The following is a 21,550-nucleotide window of genomic DNA, read 5'->3' on the forward strand; positions in this document are numbered from 1 at the left end:
GAATCTATTTCTGGACAAAGAGAAGGGCTGAAATTTTCTGGTCACTTCCTAACAACCGACAGGTTCACTCACTAACACTTGGCATAATTACTTAGGTTTCATTCTGAAGAAACAATGTATATAAGTTCCCCCTGGTGAGTAGATGTGTTGCCTGACGTATTAATAAGTCATACAGAGCAGAACACAGTTGTCCCATCTGCTAACTGACTAGTCACAGCTTTGCCTGGCATTGGAGAGAGAATGTTGCCCTCAATGACACTGGGCTAGAAAGGGACATTGACCAGACCAGGATTGCTGCTCCCACCTCCTGTCATCTTGTATCTACTGCAAAATAGGGAAGAGAATGGGATTCGCCTCTGCACCTTGCCTGGATCCACATGGAGAATAGCTGAAAGCACCGTTTGACATATCTGCCTTTGGAAGTCCTGTATTTAATTAGTGACCATCTCTTTCATTAGAATTCCAATTTGATGAGGATGATCGTAACTTATTTTTTGAAATCTGTGGGGTGGAGCGACTTTCCAATTGCATCACTGTGGAAGCCCAGACGGAGGATTATAGACCCTGTCCACGGGTCCAAAACTTTGTACATTTGGTGGTTCCGTTTATCCAGAGATGGTTCTTTCACCACGATGACTTCAGTGATGTTTATCAAGAACTACAGGACAGTGACATCACTGCACGCCTTAAATCGATGACCTTTATACAGGTAAATATTCAGTTTATTAAAACTGTACACAATGCTGAAACCCTTTCTATACAGTAATGTCTTGATGTAAAAAAATTTAAATAATCTATATTGTCACAAGTAGGCTTACATTAATACTGCAATGAAGTTACTGTGAAAATCCCCTAGTCGCCACATTCCGGCACCTGTCCGGGTGCACGGAGGGAGAATTCAGAATGCTCAGCTGGTACAGGAATTGAACCCGCGCTGCTGGCCTTGTTCTGCATCACAAACCAGTTGTCTAGCCCACTGATCGATGCCTCGATTGAACCTGCCTCCACCAGGCTTCCAGGTGAAACATCCGTTTTGCTGTCAACCTTCACACCCCAGCCAAATGCTAGCCCATTATCACTGTGGAGGAATGTGACGTGAGAGCTCATTGCACAGTGAATAAAGTGCTGATGCAGATGGACTAGGTGGTGTCATTTCTGTTCTTTCCAACCCCGATTAATGAAGTAGAAGCTCTCCCTTCCTTACACCTTTAACAGCAGCAGCCTGCAGTTATAGAGCATTTTTCAAACATATTCACAAAGTAACTTAACATCACGAGTTGGATTTGAACACTCAACCTAATTTTGAGGCCGTGCTGGAGCATCACATTAACTGTGTTGTATTAGAGGGCGGCATGTGGCACAGTGGTTAGCACTGGGACTGCGACGCTGAGGACCCGGGTTCGAATCCTGGCCCAGGGTCACTGTCCGTGTGGAGTTTGCACATTGTCTGCATGGGTTTCGCCCCCACAACCCAAAAATGTGCAGGCTAGGTGGATTGGCCACGCTAAATTGCCCCTTAATTGGAAAAGAAAAATAATTGGCTACTCTAAATTTATTTATTTTTTAAAAAAATGTATTTTAAAAACTGTGTTGTATTTCGAGGCAATCGCTGGGGCTGTGTTAAAACACAACAGAGGTTTATAGGAGAATTACATACACTGAACAACGCAATTACTGCACAGGTCTTGTTCCCACAGTCCCTGTCCAAGCCCCAACAGCCAGAAACATGGCTGAACCCCTGAGAGGCTAACGTTTGCGTGTTCCATCACCATAGGCTCTGGACACTAGTGCTTAAAGTATCGCCCCTTAAAGAGGTCACACTACCACAGACCTGGACTCTGCTTTTCATGACTTACGGAATAGAATGCTCTTTGGCGTAGCAGCGAGTTCTCTTGTGAAATGTGAGTCGGGGAGTTTTAGAACGCATCCACTTTATACTGTATCTGACTCACTATAAATGCTGCAGCTTTGCTGCTAAGTTTCATAGTGTGCAGATCCTTTCTCCCTTTACACTCCCATTGAAAAAAGGTCTCGGTAATTATGTTGGAAGAGACTTTAACACAGCGGGATTATGTCAGAGGAGCCAGTAGTTGGCTAATTGATTACACATGACTGGAAATTATCGCTAGATGGCAGTAGATTGTCATTCATTCTGATCCCTCACTATTTGAGCAGAGGGATGTGTAAACACACAAGAGAAAATCCGTTGAGAAGAGGAACAGGTAGAAGCTGTGGGGAGGTTGGAGCGTTTGAGCAAAGTTTAGGACATTGGCTTCAATCTCAGGCTGGAGTTGGGTGAAGGTGAGCAGGGGAGGGACACTTTCATCACCGTTACAAATGAGGTCAGAGATTTGCTAAACTTTTCATATTGAAATTATCAGGGTTTGCAGTCAAAGTGCATCTGGGGAGCATTGTGTTGGGGGACTGGGGGGCAGGAGGGGAGTATCCATGAGGAATGGTGATCTCCATGTCCAGAGATTGTGTGTTACTTTCCTCCAATTTCAGCAATTTATTCCCCCAGTCCCACATGTGACCCCTGATGTGTGTTGCATTAGTTAAGACACTGGCCAATGTTAGGGGCATTGCAATTGGCTCTAGGTTAGGACGGAAAAAAATAACTCACCCATTCAGAGACTGTATAAAATAGGGGTTGCAGGAAAGATCGACCTGGATGTATATGTGTAGTCATTAAAGGTGGCAAGACAGGTGGAGAGAGCAGTTAATCTGGTATTCTGGGCTTTACTAATAGAGGCGTAGGAGCTAGAAGGTTCTGTTGGATTTGCGCACTCCTGGGCTCCACACGATAGGAAGGATGTGGACACATTGGAGAGGTGCAGAAGAGGTTTACAAGAATGGTTCCAGGGATGAAGATTGGGACTGTTCTGCTTGGAGAAAGGAAGGCTAAGAGGAGGTTTGGTAGCGGTGTTCAAAATCATGAGGGGGGGTGGGGGGGGGGGGGGCTGGAAAGAGAAGACAGGGAGAAACTGGGCGCGATTCTCCCAGCCCCGCGCTGGGCTGGAAAATCGCCGCAGCCGCCCCGACGCCGGCGTGCAATTCTCCGAGGTGCGGAGAATCGGCGCCATTTGCGCCGGCGCGTTTGGCACGGCGTCGGTTGCAGGCCGCTGTATGAGTCCGTGCCGCCGATTCTCCGGCCCGGATGGGCCGAGCGGCCGTGCGGAAAAAGCAGAGTCCCGCCTGCGCCGTACACACCTGGTCGCTGCCGGCGGGAACTCTGCACGAAGGATCGGGGGCGGCCTGTGGAGGAGAGGGGGGGGGGCTCCGTCCACAGGGGGAGGGGGGGGGGGGGGGGGGGGGGGGGGGGGGGGGGGGGGGGGGGGGGGGGGCCTCCGATGGGGTCTGGCCAGCGATCGAGGTCCACCAATCGGCCTCCCTGGGCCTAACTTGTTGCACGTCTGGCCCCAGAACCCCCACGCCATGTTGAGTCGGGGCCGGCGCGATCCATAAAGCCACCGCGCATGCGCGGGTTGGCGTCGCCCCCAGTGCACACCAGGAAGTGAGGCTGGAGCGGCGTGAACCGCTCCAGCGCCGTGCTGGCCTCCTCTGGGGGCCAGAATCGCTAGTGCCCGCGCCCGTTTCGCGCCGTCGTGAAACGCGACGGCAATTACGATGGCGTGGACACTCTGTCCCGTGATCGGAGGATCGCGCCCACTGTTTCTGCTTGTGAAAGGCTCGAGAATGAGAGGGCACAGACTTAAAATGATTTGTAAAAGTGGCAAATGTGATGTGGGAAAAACCTTTACATTTCACCCTCAACGCTGGCGACGAGTGTCTAAAATGGAGAGTTCCGTTCTTCGATATCTCATTTTGGGCTCCAGGATTGGGGAGCATGTGGAGAGAGTTAATGAGAATGCCCCACGTATGGAGAGCCATGATCCAGTTGAATGGCAGAATAGGGTCAAGGGGCTGAATGGCCTACTCCATTTCCTGTGTTCCTCAGCCTCTAACTGTGGTTGTGAAATGGGATGGGGACGGTTGGGGGGGTGAGGAGCAGTTGAGAATCGAGACTGATGTTTATGACGTCCCTTATTTTCAATATTGTTTTACACACCAGGTTGGTAAGCTGTATCTCCACTATGAGTTAACCCTGCCCAATACATCCATGGAGTTTGAGAACGAGGACATAATGTGTCACTTAAAGGATAAGACTTTCTATATCCAGAAGGATCATATCACTTCACGCACCGATATCTGCAGGTAAACAGCGTGACCGTTTTTGGATTGTTCCGTGGCTGTAATTTTTTTCTAATTGTTCTCTGGATTTGAGAGATGTCATTTCAACTTGAACAATTTGAACCAATCCCTCATTAAAGCAATGAAAATCTTGCCTTTTACACCCTGAGGATCGGTAAAATGTTTGACAGCCGATTAAATATTCTTTAAATGTAGAGACTCTGGTAATACAAGAAATGCAGCAATCGATTTGTGCACAGCGAGATCCTACAGACAGTGGTACGATAATGAGCCGATCATCTGTTTTTTGGTAATGGGCATGATTCTCCGACCACCCCCCGCCGGGGGGGCAGGGGGGGAGGAGAGAATCCCCCGGGGGGGGGAGAGAATCCCCGGGATGGGGGGGAATGAATCCCACCCCGACGCCGGCTGCCGTATTCTCCGTTGCCATTGGCAGTGATCCTCCCGCCGGCGTGGGTTATGCATGGTTCCACATGGTGGGACCTCGCAGGTAAGTCGGCGGGGGGCGGGGGGGGGGGGATCCGACAGTGGCCTGGCCTACGATCGGGGCTCACCGATTTGCGGGGGGGCCTGTTCCGTGGGGACACATCTTCCTTCCGCGTCGGCCCCTGTAGAGCTCCGCCATGGCCGGCGCAGAGAAGAGAACCCCCCCCGCGCATGCGCCAAAATACGCCGACCGGTCTGCGCATGCGCGAAACCACGCCAGCGGTTCCACGCATGTGCGAGATCACGCTGGCCCTGCGGCGCCGGCTGTAGTAGCGCCAACCCCTCAGCCGTCCACCTAGCCCCCAGGACAGGTGAGAATTCCTCACCTTGGGGGCCCGTTGGCACCAGAGTCGTTGCCGCCGATTTTCCCGCCGGCGTGTGGGGAAAAGGACAATCCCGGCCAGTGTCATGTGAGGGAGAAATTTTAGCCAGGGCACCTGCACAAGCTCTTTGAACTGGAGGCCATGGCGGGGGTGGGGGCTGGGGGAGCCACGTGGGACTTTGGTTCATGTCCCATCTGAAAGATAGCACCTGCAATGGGGGAGCGCCCCCCCCCCCCCCCAGTACTGCACTGACATCAGCCGTCCCTCGGAGGGAGGGACTTCCCGGTCAGGAATAGATTTGGGATTTGCAAGTTAGCAGGTGATTGGTGAAACAGGTGGTAGGCAGGGCGACTCTAACTGATGAAGTGACCTCGCACCGTGGGTTGTGTCTAATTTGTGGGATGTGAGCCTTTACCCCTGTTCTTTGAGCATCCTTTTTATTTCTTCTATCTTTCCAGGGAATTGGTAAAGTTGTTTAGCTTTGGGAGAAAAGAACTGGAAAAGGAATTGGAACACTTCCTACAGAGACTCAACTCTTACCTTGAGGTATTTATTTCTGTCTTCACGTGATGGTGTGGAACAACTTTGAGAACCTCACGAGAAAAACCGATCTGATGCAGCATATTTCAACGCATCTCAATTTTAAAGCTGTGGCTTCTGATCTCTCCTACGTTTACTGCGGGTTAGGGGGCAGCACGGTGGCGCAGTGGTTAGCACTGCTGCCTCACGGCGCCGCAGACCCGGGTTCGATCCCGGCTCTGGGTCACTGTCCGTGTGGAGTTTGCACATTCTCCCCGTGTCTGCGTGGGTCTCACCCCCACAACCCAAAGATGTGCAGGGTAGGTGAATTGGCCACGCTAAATTGCCCCTTAATTGGAATAAAAAGAATTGGGCACTTTAAACTTTTAAAAAGTCACTGTGGGTTCCATGTGGGAACCGGGTTCCCTGAAAACTGCTGTTTGTTTTGCTGACCACCGTTTAATAGAAGTTACAGAACTACAATCCAAAAAGTTTCACTCTGAGTGTAACATGGAACTCAGCTAATTGTTTTAAGCGAACCTTTATTTCTAACCATTTCAGCCCAATCCTTAGAAGCTGGATAGAGGAATAATGATCAATATGACTTCCTTAGTGAGGAGGTCACTTGAGTGGAGCCTAAACAAAATACAGGAGACGCTGGACAATACTCAGCAGGTTAAGCAGCGTCTGCGGAGAGAGGAGCAGAGCTAAACATTTAAGATCAAGGATCCTGCTTCAGGAATATTTCTGTTGTGTTCAAGACCATTACAGTGGGTGCTGAGGGTGGTTGTCAGCTTCAGTAAGTGGAAATCCTGCAGAAATGTGGTCAGTGATTGCCAATCCTGTTCTAATGCAGAATAGATCGGCTACAACCCAATCTGAGGACCCACTGAAAAAGTTTCTGAAGATGGAGAGTGTTGAAGAACTGCCAGAAAGTGAAGAGAAGTGGGAGGTTCCCAAGGCAGTAGAGATGAGAGCAGAGCCACCACGGCAACCAGGTACTGGACAAGATGTTCTTGTGGTTTTCTGTCTGATAATTATGCTTTGTGTCAAATACTGCGAGTGTATATAAGAGTTTAGAAGGTTTGAAAGCAGCCCAGTGTGGCAATTTTATTTTTTTAATATAAATTTAGCGTACGCAATTCATTTTGCCAATTGAGGGGCAATTTAGCATGGCCAATCCACCTACCCTGCACATCTTGGGTTGTGGGGGTGAAACCCACACAGACACGGGGAGAATGTGCAAACTCCACACGGACAGTGACCCAGGGCCGGGATCGAACCTGGGACCTCGGCGCCGTGAGGCAGCAGGACTAACCCACTGCGCCACCGTGCTGCCCGTGTGGCAGTTTTATACCATCTAAACAACTTTGCACAAACTGGAAGACAAAACCAAAGACATTTGATGGTATTAGTCCTGGATCAAGTCCAGAATCTTTGGCTGGGGAGTCCATTTTGTTGATTAAGCTCCTGTCGAGTGCCTTGGAATGTTTTATTACATTAAAGGTCTACTATAAATGCCGTTACTGTTTCTGAATATCTTTAGCAGATGTTGCAAGTGCACTGTGATTATGGATGGGGAAATGAATGAAACCCAGAAAGGAGAGCAGTCAGACTCTCTCGAAATAAATTCACTTTCAGAAACTCTGTGCACCTGGAGAGGGGCTGGCCCAGCAAATATAGCTGAACCTACTAATGAATCTTGAGGGGATTGAAATGAGCCCACTAAATGTTCTTCCCGACTGCAGCTGTTGGGGGCGGCGCAGTGGTTAGCACTGCTGCCTCTCGGCACCAAGTCCCGGGTTCGATCCCAGCCCTGGGCCACTGGCCGTGTGGAGTTTGCACGTTCTCCCCGTGTCTGCGTGGGTCTCAGATGTACACGGTACACTAAATTGTCCCTTAATTGGAACAAAATAATTGGCTACTGTAAACTTTATTTTTGAAAAGTGCAGCTATTGCTGGGAGATTAGTGGGGCAAGATTATCATCCCTCCTCTCTTGGCAGGGGGCGGGTGACAGTACCTTGCTTCTAATTGCTGCATGTCCATGGCATCTGAGACCTGGAATTAAACACACACAAGTGTTGCACGTGACTCTGTCACTCGCTGAGCAGTCTCAGGATTCAGCAATACCTACATTTGGGATTTAGCCCAGAGCGCAGGAAATACCCCAGATCATAGCCAGTTACTGCAGGGCAGACGATTCGTCTGTGTCGGCTGCTACACTGATACCGTGGCTCTTTATTGTGCAGTCAGTGCCCCCCCCCCCCCCACCCACCCCCACCGGGCTGCACGGCCCCTCCAGGCTATCACGGAGCCCCCCCCCCCAACCGGGCTGGACGGGGCCCCCCCACCGGGCTATCAGAGAGCCCCCCCCCCCAAACTGGGCTGCACGGTGCCCCCCCCCCCCCCCCCCCCACCGGGCTGCACGGGCCCCCCCCCCCCCCCGGCCAGGCTATCAGGGAGCCCCCCCCCCACCCCCAACCAGGCTGCACGGGCCCCCCCCCCCACCGGGCTATCATGGAGCCCACACCCCCCCAACTGGGCTGCACGATCCCCCCCACCAGGCTGCACGGAGCCCCCCCCCCAACCGGGCTGCACGGAGACCCCCCCACCGGGCTGCACGGAGCCCCCCCCCCCACCGGGCTGCACGGAGACCCCCCCACCAGGCTGCACGGAGCCCCCCCCCACAACCGGGCTGCACGGAGACCCCCCCCCACCGGGCTGCACGGAGACCCCCAACCAGGCTGCACGGAGACCCCCCCCCACCGGGCTGCACGGAGACCCCCAACCAGGCTGCACGGAGACCCCCCCCCCCACCGGGCTGTAGGGAGGCCCCCCCCCCCCCCCCCCCGGCCGGGCTGCATGGAGCCCCCCTCCCCCCCCACCGGGCTATCAGGGAGGCCCCCCCACCCCACCGGGCTGCACGGAGCCCCCCACCCCACCGGGCTGCACGGTCCCCCCCCCTCCCCCCAACCGGGCTGTGCACGGAGCCCCACCCCCCCACCGGGCTATCAGGGAGGCCCCCCCCCCACCGGGCTGCACGGTCCCCCCCCCCCAACCGGGCTATCAGGGAGGCCCCCCCCAACCGGGCTGCACGGAGACCCCCCCCCCCCCACCACCGGGCTGCACGGAGCCCCCCCCCCCAACCGGGCTGCACGGAGACCCCCCCCCCCCCCACCGGGCTGCACGGAGACCCCCCCCCCCACCGGGCTGCACGGAGACCCCCCCAACCGGGCTGCAGGGAGCCCCCCGTCTCCCCAGGCTACAGAGACACCCCCCCCCATCCCCAGGCTACAGGGACCCCCCCCATCCCCAATCCCCAGGCTACAGGGACCCCCCCCATCCCCAGGCTACAGGGACCCCCCCCCATCCCCAGGCTACAGAGACCCCCCCCATCCCCAATCCCCAGGCTACAGGGACCCCCCCCCCATCCCCAGGCTACAGGGACCCCCCCCCCATCCCCAGGCTACAGGGACCCCCCCCCATCCCCAGGCTACAGGGCCCCCCCCCCCATCCCCAGGCTACAGGGACCCCCCCCCCAATCCCCAGGCTACAGGGACCCCCTCCCCAATCCCCAGGCTACAGGGACCCCCCCCCATCCCCAGGCTACAGGGACCCCCCCCCATCCCCAGGCTACAGGGACCCCCCCCAATCCCCAGGCTACAGGGACCCCCCCCCCCCCCCATCCCCAGGCTGCAGGGACCCCCCCCATCCCCAGGCTACAGGGACCCCCCCCCATCCCCAGGCTACAGGGACCCCCCCCCCCCATCCCCAGGCTACAGGGACCCCCCCCCCATCCCCAGGCTACAGGGACCCCCCCATCCCCAGGCTACAGGGACCCCCCCCCATCCCCAGGCTACAGGGACCCCCCCCCATCCCCAGGCTACAGGGACCCCCCCCCCATCCCCAGGCTACAGGGACCCCCCCCCATCCCCAGGCTACAGGGGGCTACAGGGACCCCCCCCCCCCCACCCCTGCCAGCTTCATCCTGCACCATTTACCAGGTTGTGCAGCAGTATACGGGTGAGGCTTCAGTCAATACTGACAGACTGTGTGTATTGTGCTGATCACTTTCTCTCATTCCTTTCACACAGCAATGATTTCAACACAAGGCCAAACCGAAACCAGCAGAACCCTGGACAGCAACAACAGCAAAGAGGATGGGGACAGGCTCCTGGCCTGCTGGCCGCCAAGATCCTCCCTTCAAGGCAGCTCGGAGGGAACATCCAGTAAGGAATATCTCCGGTGGCTGAATGGAGATAATGAGAATAATAAGCTGCATTATTCCGCCTATTACAGACTGTACAGTAACCTCTTTGTATATAATGGGAGTGAGACTCGGGGTGTATTGAGTGGTATCACGGTTCTAAATGGTGGGATTAAGATTGGGAAGGTTTATTTGTCATTACAATCCTGTATGGAAATCAAAATGAAATTTAACAAAACAAATGTTATGACTGGAAGTGTATCTGTGGGGGCTGTGGGGAAGGAGCAGGGGGCTGTGGGGAAGGAGCAGGGGGGCTGTGGGGAAGGAGGGGGGGGCTGTGGGGAAGGAGGGGGAGGGGCTGTGGGGAAGGAGGGGGAGGGGCTGTGGGGAAGGAGGGGGACTGTGGGGAAGGAGGGGGAGGGGCTGTGGGGAAGGAGGGGGAGGGGCTGTGGGGAGGGGAGAGGGGCTGTGGGGAAGGAGTGGGAGGGGCTGTGGGGAGGGGAGTGGGGCTGTGGGGAAGGAGGGGAGAGGGGCTGTGGGGGGAGAGGGGCTGTGGGGAAGGAGGAGGGCTATGGAGAAGGAGGGGAGAGGGGCTGTGGGGAAGGAGTGGGGGGCTGTGGGGAAGGAGGGGGACTGTGGGGGGAGAGGGGCTGTGGGGAAGGAGCGGGGGGCTGTGGGGAAGGAGCAGGGGGCTGTGGGGAAGGAGGGGGAGGGGCTGTGGAGAAGGAGGGGGGGCTGTGGGGAAGGAGCGGGTGGGCTGTGGGGAAGGAGGGGGAGGGGCTGTGGGGAAGGAGCGGGGGGGCTGTGGGGAAGGAGTGGGAGGGGCTGTGGGGAAGGAGCGGGTGGGCTGTGGGGAAGGAGGGGGAGGGGCTGTGGCGAAGGAGTGGGGCTGTGGAGAAGGAGGGGGAGGGGCTGTGGGAAAGGAGGGGAGAGGGGCTGTGGGGAAGGAGGGGAGAGGGGGTGTGGGGAAGGAGGGGAGAGGTGGTGTGGAGAAGGAGGGGAGAGGGGCTGTGAGGAAGGAGGGGAGAGGGGCTGTGGGGAAGGAGGGGAGAGGGGCTGTGGGGAAGGAGGGGAGAGGGGCTGTGGGGAAGGAGGGGAGAGGGGCTGTGGGGAAGGAGGGGAGAGGGGCTGTGGGGAAGGAGGGGAGAGGGGCTGTGGGGGAAGGAGGGGAGAGGGGCTGTGGGAAGGAGGGGAGAGGGGCTGTGGGGAAGGAGGGGGAGAGGGGCTGTGGGGAAGGAGGGGAGAGGGGCTGTGGGGAAGGAGGGGAGAGGGGCTGTGGGGAAGGAGGGGAGAGGGGCTGTGGGGAAGGAGGGGAGAGGGGCTGTGGGGAAGGAGGGGGAGGGGCTGTGGGGAAGGAGGGGAGAGGGGCTGTGGGGAAGGAGGGGAGAGGGGCTGTGGGGAAGGAGGGGAGAGGGGGTGTGGGGAAGGAGGGGAGAGGGGCTGTGGGGAAGGAGGGGAGAGGGGCTGTGGGGAAGGAGGGGAGAGGGGGTGTGGGGAAGGAGGGGAGAGGGGCTGTGGGGAAGGAGGGGAGAGGGGCTGTGGGGAAGGAGGGGAGAGGGGCTGTGGGGAAGGAGGGGAGAGGGGCTGTGGGGAAGGAGGGGAGAGGGGCTGTGGGGAAGGAGCGGGGGGCTGTGGGGAAGGAGGGGAGAGGGGCTGTGGGGAAGGAGCGGGGGGGCTGTGGGGAAGGAGGGGGAGGGGCTGTGGGGAAGGAGGGGAGAGGGGCTGTGGGGAAGGAGGGGAGAGGGGCTGTGGGGAAGGAGCAGGGGGCTGTGGGGAAGGAGCGGGGGGCTGTGGGGAAGGAGGGGAGAGGGGCTGTGGGAAAGGAGGGGAGGGGCTGTGGGGAAGGAGCGGGGGGGCTGTGGGGAAGGAGCGGGGTGGTTGTGGGGAAGGAGCGGGGGGGCTGTGGGGAAGGAGCGGGGTGGCTGTGGGGAAGGAGCGGGGGGGGCTGTGGGGAAGGAGCGGGAGGGGCTGTGGGGAAGGAGCGGGGAGCTGTGGGGAAGGTGCAGGGGGCTGTGGGGAAGGAGGGGCTGTGGGGAAGGTGTGGGGAAGGAGGGGAGAGGGGCTGTGGGGAGGGGTATGAAACGAATTGGATAGCTCATTCAAGGAGTCAGCACAGAATCATTTGATGGGTGGAATGGCCTCAATCTCTATGATTCTTTACAAATACATTGTTGGGGATTTGAAGCTTGAAAACGGTTTGAAATAAAAAGTCACGGGTCATTTGCGGAGAGGAGGTGGGTTAATGTTTGTAGGGGCTAGCTTTGGCCAGATGATGGAAACTTTAGCGTGTCTCTGCAGACACGGATGATCCTGATTTATATTCCAGTATTTGCCGCAGCTTCTTCTGATCCGTGCTGTTTAGATCTGAAGCCAGCTGGTTTTTGTTACCTATTGAAGGAGTAACCAAAATGGATCTTGTCCGAGGATGTTTCCTGGTTTAGACCCCACAGGTTAGCTGACACCATCCAAAAAGGTTTTGAATTCTGCCCCATTTCTCCTTTCCACCACATTTTTAATCAATGAATTCAGAACAAGAATCTGCTGGAAATACACAGCAGGGCAGTCAGCGTCTGCAAAGAGGGAACACAGCTTATTGCTTTTTATCAGAACCTGTTGGTGTGGATTTTAGTGACACTGCAATCTGTCAAGAGGAGATTCTGGTTACCTCCCATACTCGCTGAGCTGCTATTTTGCTGATTTTCACATGGAGCGAACGTGCCTAAATATCAAAGGGCAGCCCAGCAGAATGTATCCGAAGTGGCTGACTGACAGCCTGTGGCTGCAGCAGTGTTGACACTGCATTTATTCCAGCCTGTGCTAACCCTGAAGGTGGAGTCTGTGCTTTGGGTAGGAAACTAATGCCCTCTCATAAAGAAATGAAGATTTACCTGTATGACACAGTCTGGATCTTCCTGTTGCTTGCTGTTCCCAGCGGGAGTGTTCCCAAACCACAGCAAGTCTGACAGCTCGCCCACAGAGTGAGGAGCCACAGGTGTGCTCTGTGCTTTCCACTTTGTGGTTACGGTTCAATTAGTTCAGCTCCTCGAGCGACCCCAAGGTACAGAGCTAACCTCCTTGTCCCCTCAGTCAAATATTCAGTCAAGCAGAGTAAACCAGAATGTAACTACGTTGTACAGCTTAGTGTGACTGTTGATAATTGTGTACGGTATTTTGGGGAGAGGTTATTTAGATTGCTGATGTTTGTTTTCCTCAGGTAAAGCGACTGAAGCTGTCATGAGAATGTGGCCTCCTCCTGCACCCCCTTCAGGCTCCGGTGATAACTCGCCTTCCAGTAACCCGCAGCATCACTACCCTCCTGCACAGACTGGTCAGTCTTAGGTTAATGATAACGCAGGAATGGACTCTGTATTCAGCAGCAAACGTGTTCACAGCTGCGCTTTGCCAAGTCCGATGCAATGTTACTTTAAGCAGGCCTCATTGTCTCCGAGTTATATGGTTAGGTGGATTAGCCAAGATCAATGCACGGGGATAGGGTGGGGGACTGGGCCTATGGGGAACTCTTGTTTAGGGGGTTGGTACAAACTTGATGGGCCGCATGGCCTCCTTGTGCACTATAGGGATTCTAGGGACACTGCCCCAGAGTTCACAGCTTCCTCTGGCTTTTTATTGTTTTGATGTTAATAAGCTGGGCCCCTCAAAAAAAGTACTTGTTTTTGTCACTTCCATCTCTGTTCGCACCTCTTTCCCCCACCCCCTCATGATCATTGCCTTCATTGGCTGTGTGCCTGACAACACCATGATTTAAAATTCTGAATGTTACTGTCAGGGTCTTGCCGTTCTCCATCTCTGTAACCTCCCCTGCCCTACACTCTGCTCTTGTGCAGCTGTACAGGGTTTTGGTGAGACCACATCTGGTTTTATCTGCACACTTAATAATGGAAGTACTGGCCGTGGAGGTGGTACAGTGAAGGATTCACTAGTTGATGCCTGTGATGAGAGGCTGAGTATTTTATATTATACGGGCTTACGTTCCCTGGGGTTTAGTAGAATGAGAGGTGACTTCATTGAAACGTACAAATTTCTAAAAGGCTTTGATTGGGTCGATGTTCCTTCTCCACAGGCCAGGGAGTCTGGAACTTGGGGACGCAGTCTCAGGCTAGGGGGCTGATCATTTACGACTGAGATTAAGAGAAAGTTCTTCACTCCAAAGAGTTGTGAATCTTTGGAATTCTCTATCCCGGAGAGTCGTGGATGCTCCATCGTTGAATTCACGGCTGCGACTGATTTTTTCTCTCTCCCGGAATTAAGGGATATGGGGAACAGGCGGGATAATGGAGTGGAAGCCCAAGATCAGTTGTGATGGTGTTGATTGGTGGAGCAGGCTCGATGGGCCGAATGGTCTACTCCTGCTCCTATTTCCTGTGTTCTCACCCTCCATTTCTGACCTCTTGCACTTCACCAGTTTTAATCACTTCACCACTGCCAGTACCTGAACCCTAACCTCTGGGCCATCTCCTTAATAACCTCCCTATTCTGACCAAGCTCTTCCATGCCACATCCTGATGTGGAAAAGTGCCGAATTGTGTTAGATGTCTGTCGTGAAGTGTTTAGGGTCGTTACTAATTCAGGCCTAATTCACTGTGTTACTGAACTGCAACAGGGCCTTTACCCGTTATACAGCATCGGCTATTCACCCATCCAGCCATCCATCTACACTAATCCCACTTTCCAGGACTTGGTCTGTTAACCTCGTACGCTGTGGTGTTTCAAATGCTTCGTATCTTTCTCTTGAAGTAATAATAATAATCCTTATTAGTGTCACAAGTAGACTTACATTAACACTACAATGAAGTTACTGTGAAAAGCCCCTAGTCGCCACATTCCGGCACCTGTTCGGGTACACAGAGGGAGAATTCCGAATGTCCAATTCACCGACAGCACGTCTTTCAGGACTGGTGGGAGGAAACCGGAGCGCCCCGAGGAAACTCACGCCGACACAGGGAGAACGTGCAGACTCCGCACAGACAGTGACCCAAGCTGGGAATCGAACCCGGGTCCCTGGAGCTGTGAAGCAGCAGTGCTAACTATCTGAACACCTCAACAGGTGCAGGATCCACTTCCAACTTTACAAACTGCTGGCCTGACACCGGAGCACCTTGAAAATAAAAAGCTTTTAATGCCGGAGCATTTTACAAAAAGACTTTATTAATTTCAGACAGCTGCTGGGAAACGTGACCTTGTTCTAACTGGTCATTGTCTACATAACCGTGACAATAAAGGATGCCATCTGATTGCCAGGCTCTGCAATATACTGCAGCCCTTTAATGGGACATCCAGGGAAAAAAGGCAGGCTCGCATTTATATAGCAGCATGTCCATCCTCAGGAAGTCCCCAGCTGCTTCACAGCCACTGGGATACGGCCAAAGCAGTCAAATGGAAGACAAACAACTTCCATTCGATGTTCCCCAACACATCATAATCCCTTTAATATAACCAACTGGGATCGTAGGAGATAGGGAAAATTAAACCCTCTTTGTTATGGAAAATAGTTCCAGTATCCAAGATATGTTTTGGCATGCCAGCTATTGGGAGTGTGAGTGAGTGGATGATTGAACACAGGTTGGTTAATAAGGTTTTTCTTTTATCCAGGTGACCAACAGCGGACCCAGAGCACAAGCACCCAGTCCAGTGGGGAGCCTACTCAGCACGTGGACCGGCAGAACAGTCAGGGCCATCCCACAGGTAAATATGCAGTTTACAGATTGGAACCCAGTATTACTTTCGCTCTGGCGTAGTGGTGTCGCTGGACTAGTAATCCAGAGAGCCAGGGTAATGATCTGCTGACCCGGGTTCAAATCCAGCCACAGGATGGTGCAATTTAAACTCAATGAAATGTCTGGAATTAAAAGTCTAAAGGTGACCATCAAACCATTGTCATAAAAACCCATCTGGTTCACTAATGTCCTTTAGAGAAGGAAATCTGCCGTCTTTACCCGGTCTGACCCATTTGTGACTCCACAGCAATGTGGTTAACTCTGAAATGCTCTGGGAAATGGCCAAGCAAGTCACGCAGTTATGTTCCACCACTACGAAAATACAAAAAAGGAATAAAACCGGACGGACCGCCCGGCATTGACCCAGGCACCGGAAACTACAACGGCAAACCCAGCCCTGCCGACCCTGCCAAGTTCTCTTTACTGACATTTGGGGGTTTGTGCCAAAGCTGGGAGAGCTGTCTCACAGACTAGTCAAGCAACAGTCTGACATAGTTACACTCACAGAATCATACCTTACAGACAATGTCCCAGACCCCACTACACTATTCCTGGGTATGTCCTGTCTCACCGGCAGGACAGACCCAGCAGAGGGGGGGGGGGGGGGGGGGGGCAGAGTGGGATACAGCCAGGAGGGAGATGCCCTGCGAGTCCTCAACATCGACTCTGGACCCCATGCGGTCTCCTGGCTTCAGGTTAAACATGGGCAAGGAAACCTCCTGCTGATTACCACGTACCGGCCACCATCAGCTGATCAATCCGTACTCCTCCATGTTGAACACCACTTGGAGGAAACACTGAGGGTGGTAAGGGTGCAGAATATGTTCTATGTGGGGGGCTTCAGTGTCCATCACTAAGAGTGGCTCGGTAATACCACCACAGACCGAGCTGGCCGGGTCCTAAAGGACAATAGCTGCTGGACTGGGACTGCAGCAAGTGGTGAGGGAACCAACAAGAGGGAAAAACATACTTCACCTCATCCTCACCAACCTGCCTGCTGCAGATGCATCTGTCCATGACAGTATCGGTAGCAGTGACCACCGCACAGTCCTTGTGTTGTGTGGCACGACCACTGTGCTAAATGGGATAGACTGCAAACAGATCTAGCAACTCAAGCCGGGGCATCCATGAGGTGCTGTGTGCCATCAGCAGCAGCAGAAATTGTATTCAACCACAATCCGCAACCTCATGGCCCAGCATATCCCCCACTCTACCATTACCCCCCAGCCAGGGGATCAACCCTGGCTCAATGAAGAGAGCAGGAGAGCATGCCAGGAGCAACATCAGGCAGACCGAAAAATGAGGTGTCAACCTGGTGAAGCTGCAACACAGGAATACTTGTGTGTAAAGCAGGAAGAAATGGACAGAGCTAAGGATTCCACAATCAATGGATCAGATCTAAACTCTGCAATCCTGCCACGTCCAGTCGTGAATGGTGGGGGACAATTAAACAACTCACTGGAGGAGGCGGCTCCACAAATATCCCCATCCTCAATGATGGAGGAGCCCAGCATATTTGTGTAAAAGACAAGGCTTAAGTGTTCGCAATGATCTTCAGCCAGAAGTGCCGAGTGGATGATCCATCTCGGTCTCCTCCGGAGGTCCCCAGCATCACAGATATCAGTCTTCAGCCAATACGATTCACTCCAAGTGGTATCAGGAAATAGAACATAGACATAGAACATAGAACAGAACAGGCCCTTCGGCCCTCAATGTTGTGCCGAGCCATGATCACCCTACTCAAACCCACATATCCACCCTATACCCGTAACCCAACAACCATACCCCTTAACCTTACTTTTTTTAGGACACTACAGGCAATTTAGCATGGCCAATCCACCTAACCCGCACATCTTTGGATTGTGGGAGGAAACCGGAGCACCCGGAGGAAACCCACGCACACACGGGGAGGACGTGCAGACTCCACACAGACAGTGACCCAAGCCGGGAATCGAACCTGGGACCCTGGAGCTGTGAAGCATTGATGCTAACCACCATGCTACCCTGCTGCCCAATGGCTGAAGGCACTGGATATTGCAAAGGCTCTGGGCCCTGACAATGTTCCAGTAATAGTATTGAAGACTTGTGCTCCAGAACTTGCCGCACCCCTAGCCAAGCTGTTCCAGTACAGCTACAACACTGGCATCTACCCGGCAATGTGGAAAATTGCCCAGGTGTGTCCTGTACACAAGAAACAGGACAAATCCAACCCAGCCAATTACCACCCGTCAGTCTACTCTCCATCATCAGCAAAGTGATGGAAGGAGTCATCAACAGTGCTATCAAACGGCCCTTACTCAGGAATAACCTGCTCATGGACACTCAGTTTGGGTTCCGCCAGGGTCACTTACCTCCTGACCTCATTACAGCCTTGGTTCAAACGTGGATGAAAGAGCTGAATGCCAGAGGGGCGGTGAGAATGACTGCCCTTTGACATCAAGGAGCCCCAGCAAAACTGGAGTCAATGGGAATCGGTGAGGAAACTCTCCGCTGGTTGAAGTCATACCTGACACAAAGGAAGATGGTTATGGTGGTTGGAGGTCAAATCATCTCAGATCCAGGACACAACTGCAGGAGTTCCTCAGGGTAGTGTCCTTGGCCCAATCATCTTCAGCTGCTTCATCAATGACCTCCCCTTCATGTCAGAAGTGGGGATGTTCAGGTGGCGCAGTGGTTAGCACTGCTGCCTGAAGGCTCCAAGGACCCTGGCCCCAGGCGATTGTCCGTGTGAAGTTTGCATATTCTCCCAGTGTCTGCGTGGGTCTCACCCCCACAACCCAAAAGATGTGGATTGGTCACGCTAAATTGCCCCTTAATTGAGGGGGGGGGAAATGGTATTGGGTACTCTAACATTATTTAAATAAAAATAAACTTTACAAGTGTGTTAACGTTTTCTGGTTTGTCCTCAGCAGAACACGTTGATCCATCAGTGACTTCAGAGCAGATGGGTTCAAATCAGTTCAAGCCCGTTTGTCAAACATCTACTGCAAACCAAGCCCAAGAACACCCTCCTGTTACTGCCAGTGACCATCCGAGGTATGTCACCTAGTGTTAAAGGTTCAGAAAAATAGAGTGCACCGTGGTTCACCAGCAAAAGGATTTGCCACTAACTGTACTGGTATTAGGATATTTAATGTTGGTCTGTAAGGGAAAGGTTTGTTCCATGGAGAGGGATGCAATCTCGGCGAGGGTACACCTACACATTGCTCACCCAGTCAGACCCTTAACTGTACAGGAGCTGGTCATTTTAGTCCATCATAGCTGTGCCTGTTCAGATAGTCGCACTCACACCTGTAAACCTACACAATTCCCCCCTAATCCAATTTCCTTTTGAAAGTTAGTTTTTCCAGACGGTGTAGTCCAGATCATAACTTACACTGCAATAAAAAAAATAGGAACCATATTTGGACACGTTTCCTTGAGCTTGCATTGTCAAAGTTCAGCCACAATTTCACTATCAACTCCACTTTCCTGCTTTCCCCGATTCCCTGTATGGTGCCCACAGACCTATCTATCTCGGGCTTAAAAATGCTCAACACCTAGACATTCACAGCCGTCTGGGCTAGAGAGTTCACAACTGTCTTATGTGAAGATTCTCCTCCTCCTTCTACTGGTTCTTTTCCAATTACTTTAAATCTGTGTCCTCTGTCTTACTGATCCTCTTGCCAGTGGAAACTTTCTCCTGATTTCCCCCCCTCGGAAAAACCCTCCAAATCAATCCCTTTGTTTCAGCCACAGGGGCAGTAAATGAGCGAGAGAGCATTTCATGCTGTGTCCATATGCAGAGGCAAATGCTTCTCTCGCGATCTGTGCCAGGGCTGCTCTCAGCTGATACTGAAGAGGCAGACAGCAGAAAAGAATGAGTCGGGCAGCACGGTGGCGCAGTGGGTTAGCACTGCTGCCTCACGGCGCCAAGGTCCCAGGTTCGATCCCAGCTCTGGGTCACTGTCCGTGTGGAGCTTGTACATTCTCCCAGTGTTTGTGTGGGTTTCGCCCCCCCCCCCCCCCCATGACCCAAAAGATGTGCAGGGTAGGTGGATTGGGCACACTAAATTGCCCCTTAATTAAAGAAAAGAATGATTCTTTCTCTGTCCCAAAAAAAACGGGAGAGAATGACAAAGGGTGGTTTGGAGCCCACCTCAGTTATAACTTGAAGTCATAGAATTTACAGTGCAGAAGGAGGCCATTCTGCACCAGCCCTCAGAAAGAGCATCCCACTTAAGCCCACACCTCCACCCTATCCCCATAACCCCACCTAACCTTTTTGGACACTAAAGGCAATTTATCATGGCCAATCCACCTAACCTGCACATCCTTGGACTGTGGGAGGAAATTGGAGCACCCGGGGAGAACGTACAGACTCCGCACAGACAGTGACCCAAGCCAGGAATCGAACCTGGGACCCTGGAGCAGTGAAGCAACTGTGCTAACCACTGTGCTACCGTGCTGCCCTATGATGTATTTGAAAGGATAAAGTTGCTGTCAGCAGTCCCTGGTACTAATCATATATTTTGGTACACCCCAGCTGAGAGAATAAAGAACTCTCAAACTTCATCATTGGAAAGTAGTCTGAAGCAATTCACTTACGTTACCAGGTACAGGTATGTTCCAGACCAGACCATTGCAAGGATCTCTTTCTCTCACTCTCACACACGTGCTGTGTCTCTGCCCCACTCTCGCTCTTTCAGCAAGCAATTACAACCTGATACATTCAGATCAATCCTTAACCCATTAGCCACATTCCCATGGTTGGTAGGAGTGTCAGGGGAAGATGGGATTGGATTTATGTATTATGCATGTTGTAGGTGAATAGCATGACAATCTTGCTGTCAAGTCTCATCTTCGAGGGGAGCGGGGAGCCACTCCAGTATGATACCACATTGTGTCAGGCACCCGCAAGCAGTGCCTGCACAGAGTAATCTGGAGCTTTCATTTGATTAGTAAACTTGCCTGGATAATTTCTCACCCTCCACCTCTGTAATAATGAAGCAGATGTTGGAGAAAGGCCATTTGAACCCCTTGTTAGAATAAAGTGTGGGGGACTAGGAAACGAGTGCCATCTTTTACAATTATTATTTTTCCTGTTTTTACAAAGAAGTCAGCAATCCACAGCCAAGAGTAACACCTTCAGCAGAGCCGCTGCAAACGTTTCCCGAGCAGCCCTTCCCCTCGACACCCCGGTGTGGACAAAAGAACAGCCACACGAGGAGGTCCTGGAGGACCTGCTGATACATGGCTCTGTGGAAAAGCCACAGGCAGTGACCTTCAGTGAGGACAAGGCAGAGAACAGCGCCATTGGAGAATGGGGAGAGCGCTTGGTTCACGCTTTCCTGATGCACTGGAAGGAGAGTGACAGCCAGCACAAGCCAACGAGCGTGATGTGGGCGAACGAGAACGGTGAAAGCGGCTTCCCCTATGACTTTAAGGTCACATTTACTTCCGTGAGCGATGAGCAGGTGGAGACCTTCATCGAAGTTAAATCCACAATCAAAGCTGAGAAGAACTTTGTACAACTCTCGGCTCAGGAAGTGGACCTGGCACTGAAGGTCACAGACCGTTACCACTTGTACCGGGTGTACAGGGCTGGAGATTCTCACCATGTTCAGTTGTGTCGAATCAAGAACTTGGCCCAGTGTCTACATGCCAAACAACTAGAATTGTTTCTGTTTGTGTAAATTCCACATGTTCTTGTGCACTATTTTATGGAAGTGAACAATACTTTAACGTTTCAGGTCTGTGACTGAACTGCAAGGCCTCCTTACTCTTTCGCACTGCTGAGTTTTTATTAAACGTCTGACACAAAGGAGATGACGGGTTTAGAAAGATTATGCTGATGGGATGATTCGGGAATTTCTTTTTATACTAACTTAAAACACTCATTTTTAATGTTTTGTACCTGTTTCTTTTTGTTGGGAATATCCTCGTTTACCACGATTGTTTTGAAATTTCATTCAATTTTATCCTGCACCTCAAACTTATTTTAGTAATTACAATAAATCAAACTGTACAAATATAGTTTCATAATTTAAGATTTTTTAAAAATTCTCTGGGTGAGGGTAGTTACCAC

The 21,550-nt window shown here is 52.9% G+C and overlaps 1 protein-coding gene across 1 annotated transcript in view; it reads left to right on the top strand.

Annotated features, from left to right (window-relative positions):
- Positions 1 to 21,496, top strand: part of wu:fj29h11 (protein NO VEIN) — a 79,501-nt gene extending 58,005 nt beyond the window's left edge. The window contains exons 27-35 of the mRNA XM_038777867.1: positions 459 to 709; positions 4,073 to 4,215; positions 5,480 to 5,567; positions 6,397 to 6,538; positions 9,636 to 9,770; positions 12,963 to 13,076; positions 15,359 to 15,451; positions 18,393 to 18,519; positions 20,579 to 21,496. Of these exons, the coding sequence (XP_038633795.1) occupies positions 459 to 709; positions 4,073 to 4,215; positions 5,480 to 5,567; positions 6,397 to 6,538; positions 9,636 to 9,770; positions 12,963 to 13,076; positions 15,359 to 15,451; positions 18,393 to 18,519; positions 20,579 to 21,158 (1,673 nt within the window). The 3' untranslated portion in view covers positions 21,159 to 21,496. The remainder of the gene's footprint in view (positions 1 to 458; positions 710 to 4,072; positions 4,216 to 5,479; positions 5,568 to 6,396; positions 6,539 to 9,635; positions 9,771 to 12,962; positions 13,077 to 15,358; positions 15,452 to 18,392; positions 18,520 to 20,578) is intronic.
- The last annotated feature ends 54 nt before the right edge of the window (positions 21,497 to 21,550 follow it).

The sequence above is a fragment of the Scyliorhinus canicula genome, chromosome 18 (genome assembly GCF_902713615.1).
Source record: "Scyliorhinus canicula chromosome 18, sScyCan1.1, whole genome shotgun sequence".
NCBI lineage: Eukaryota > Metazoa > Chordata > Chondrichthyes > Carcharhiniformes > Scyliorhinidae > Scyliorhinus > Scyliorhinus canicula.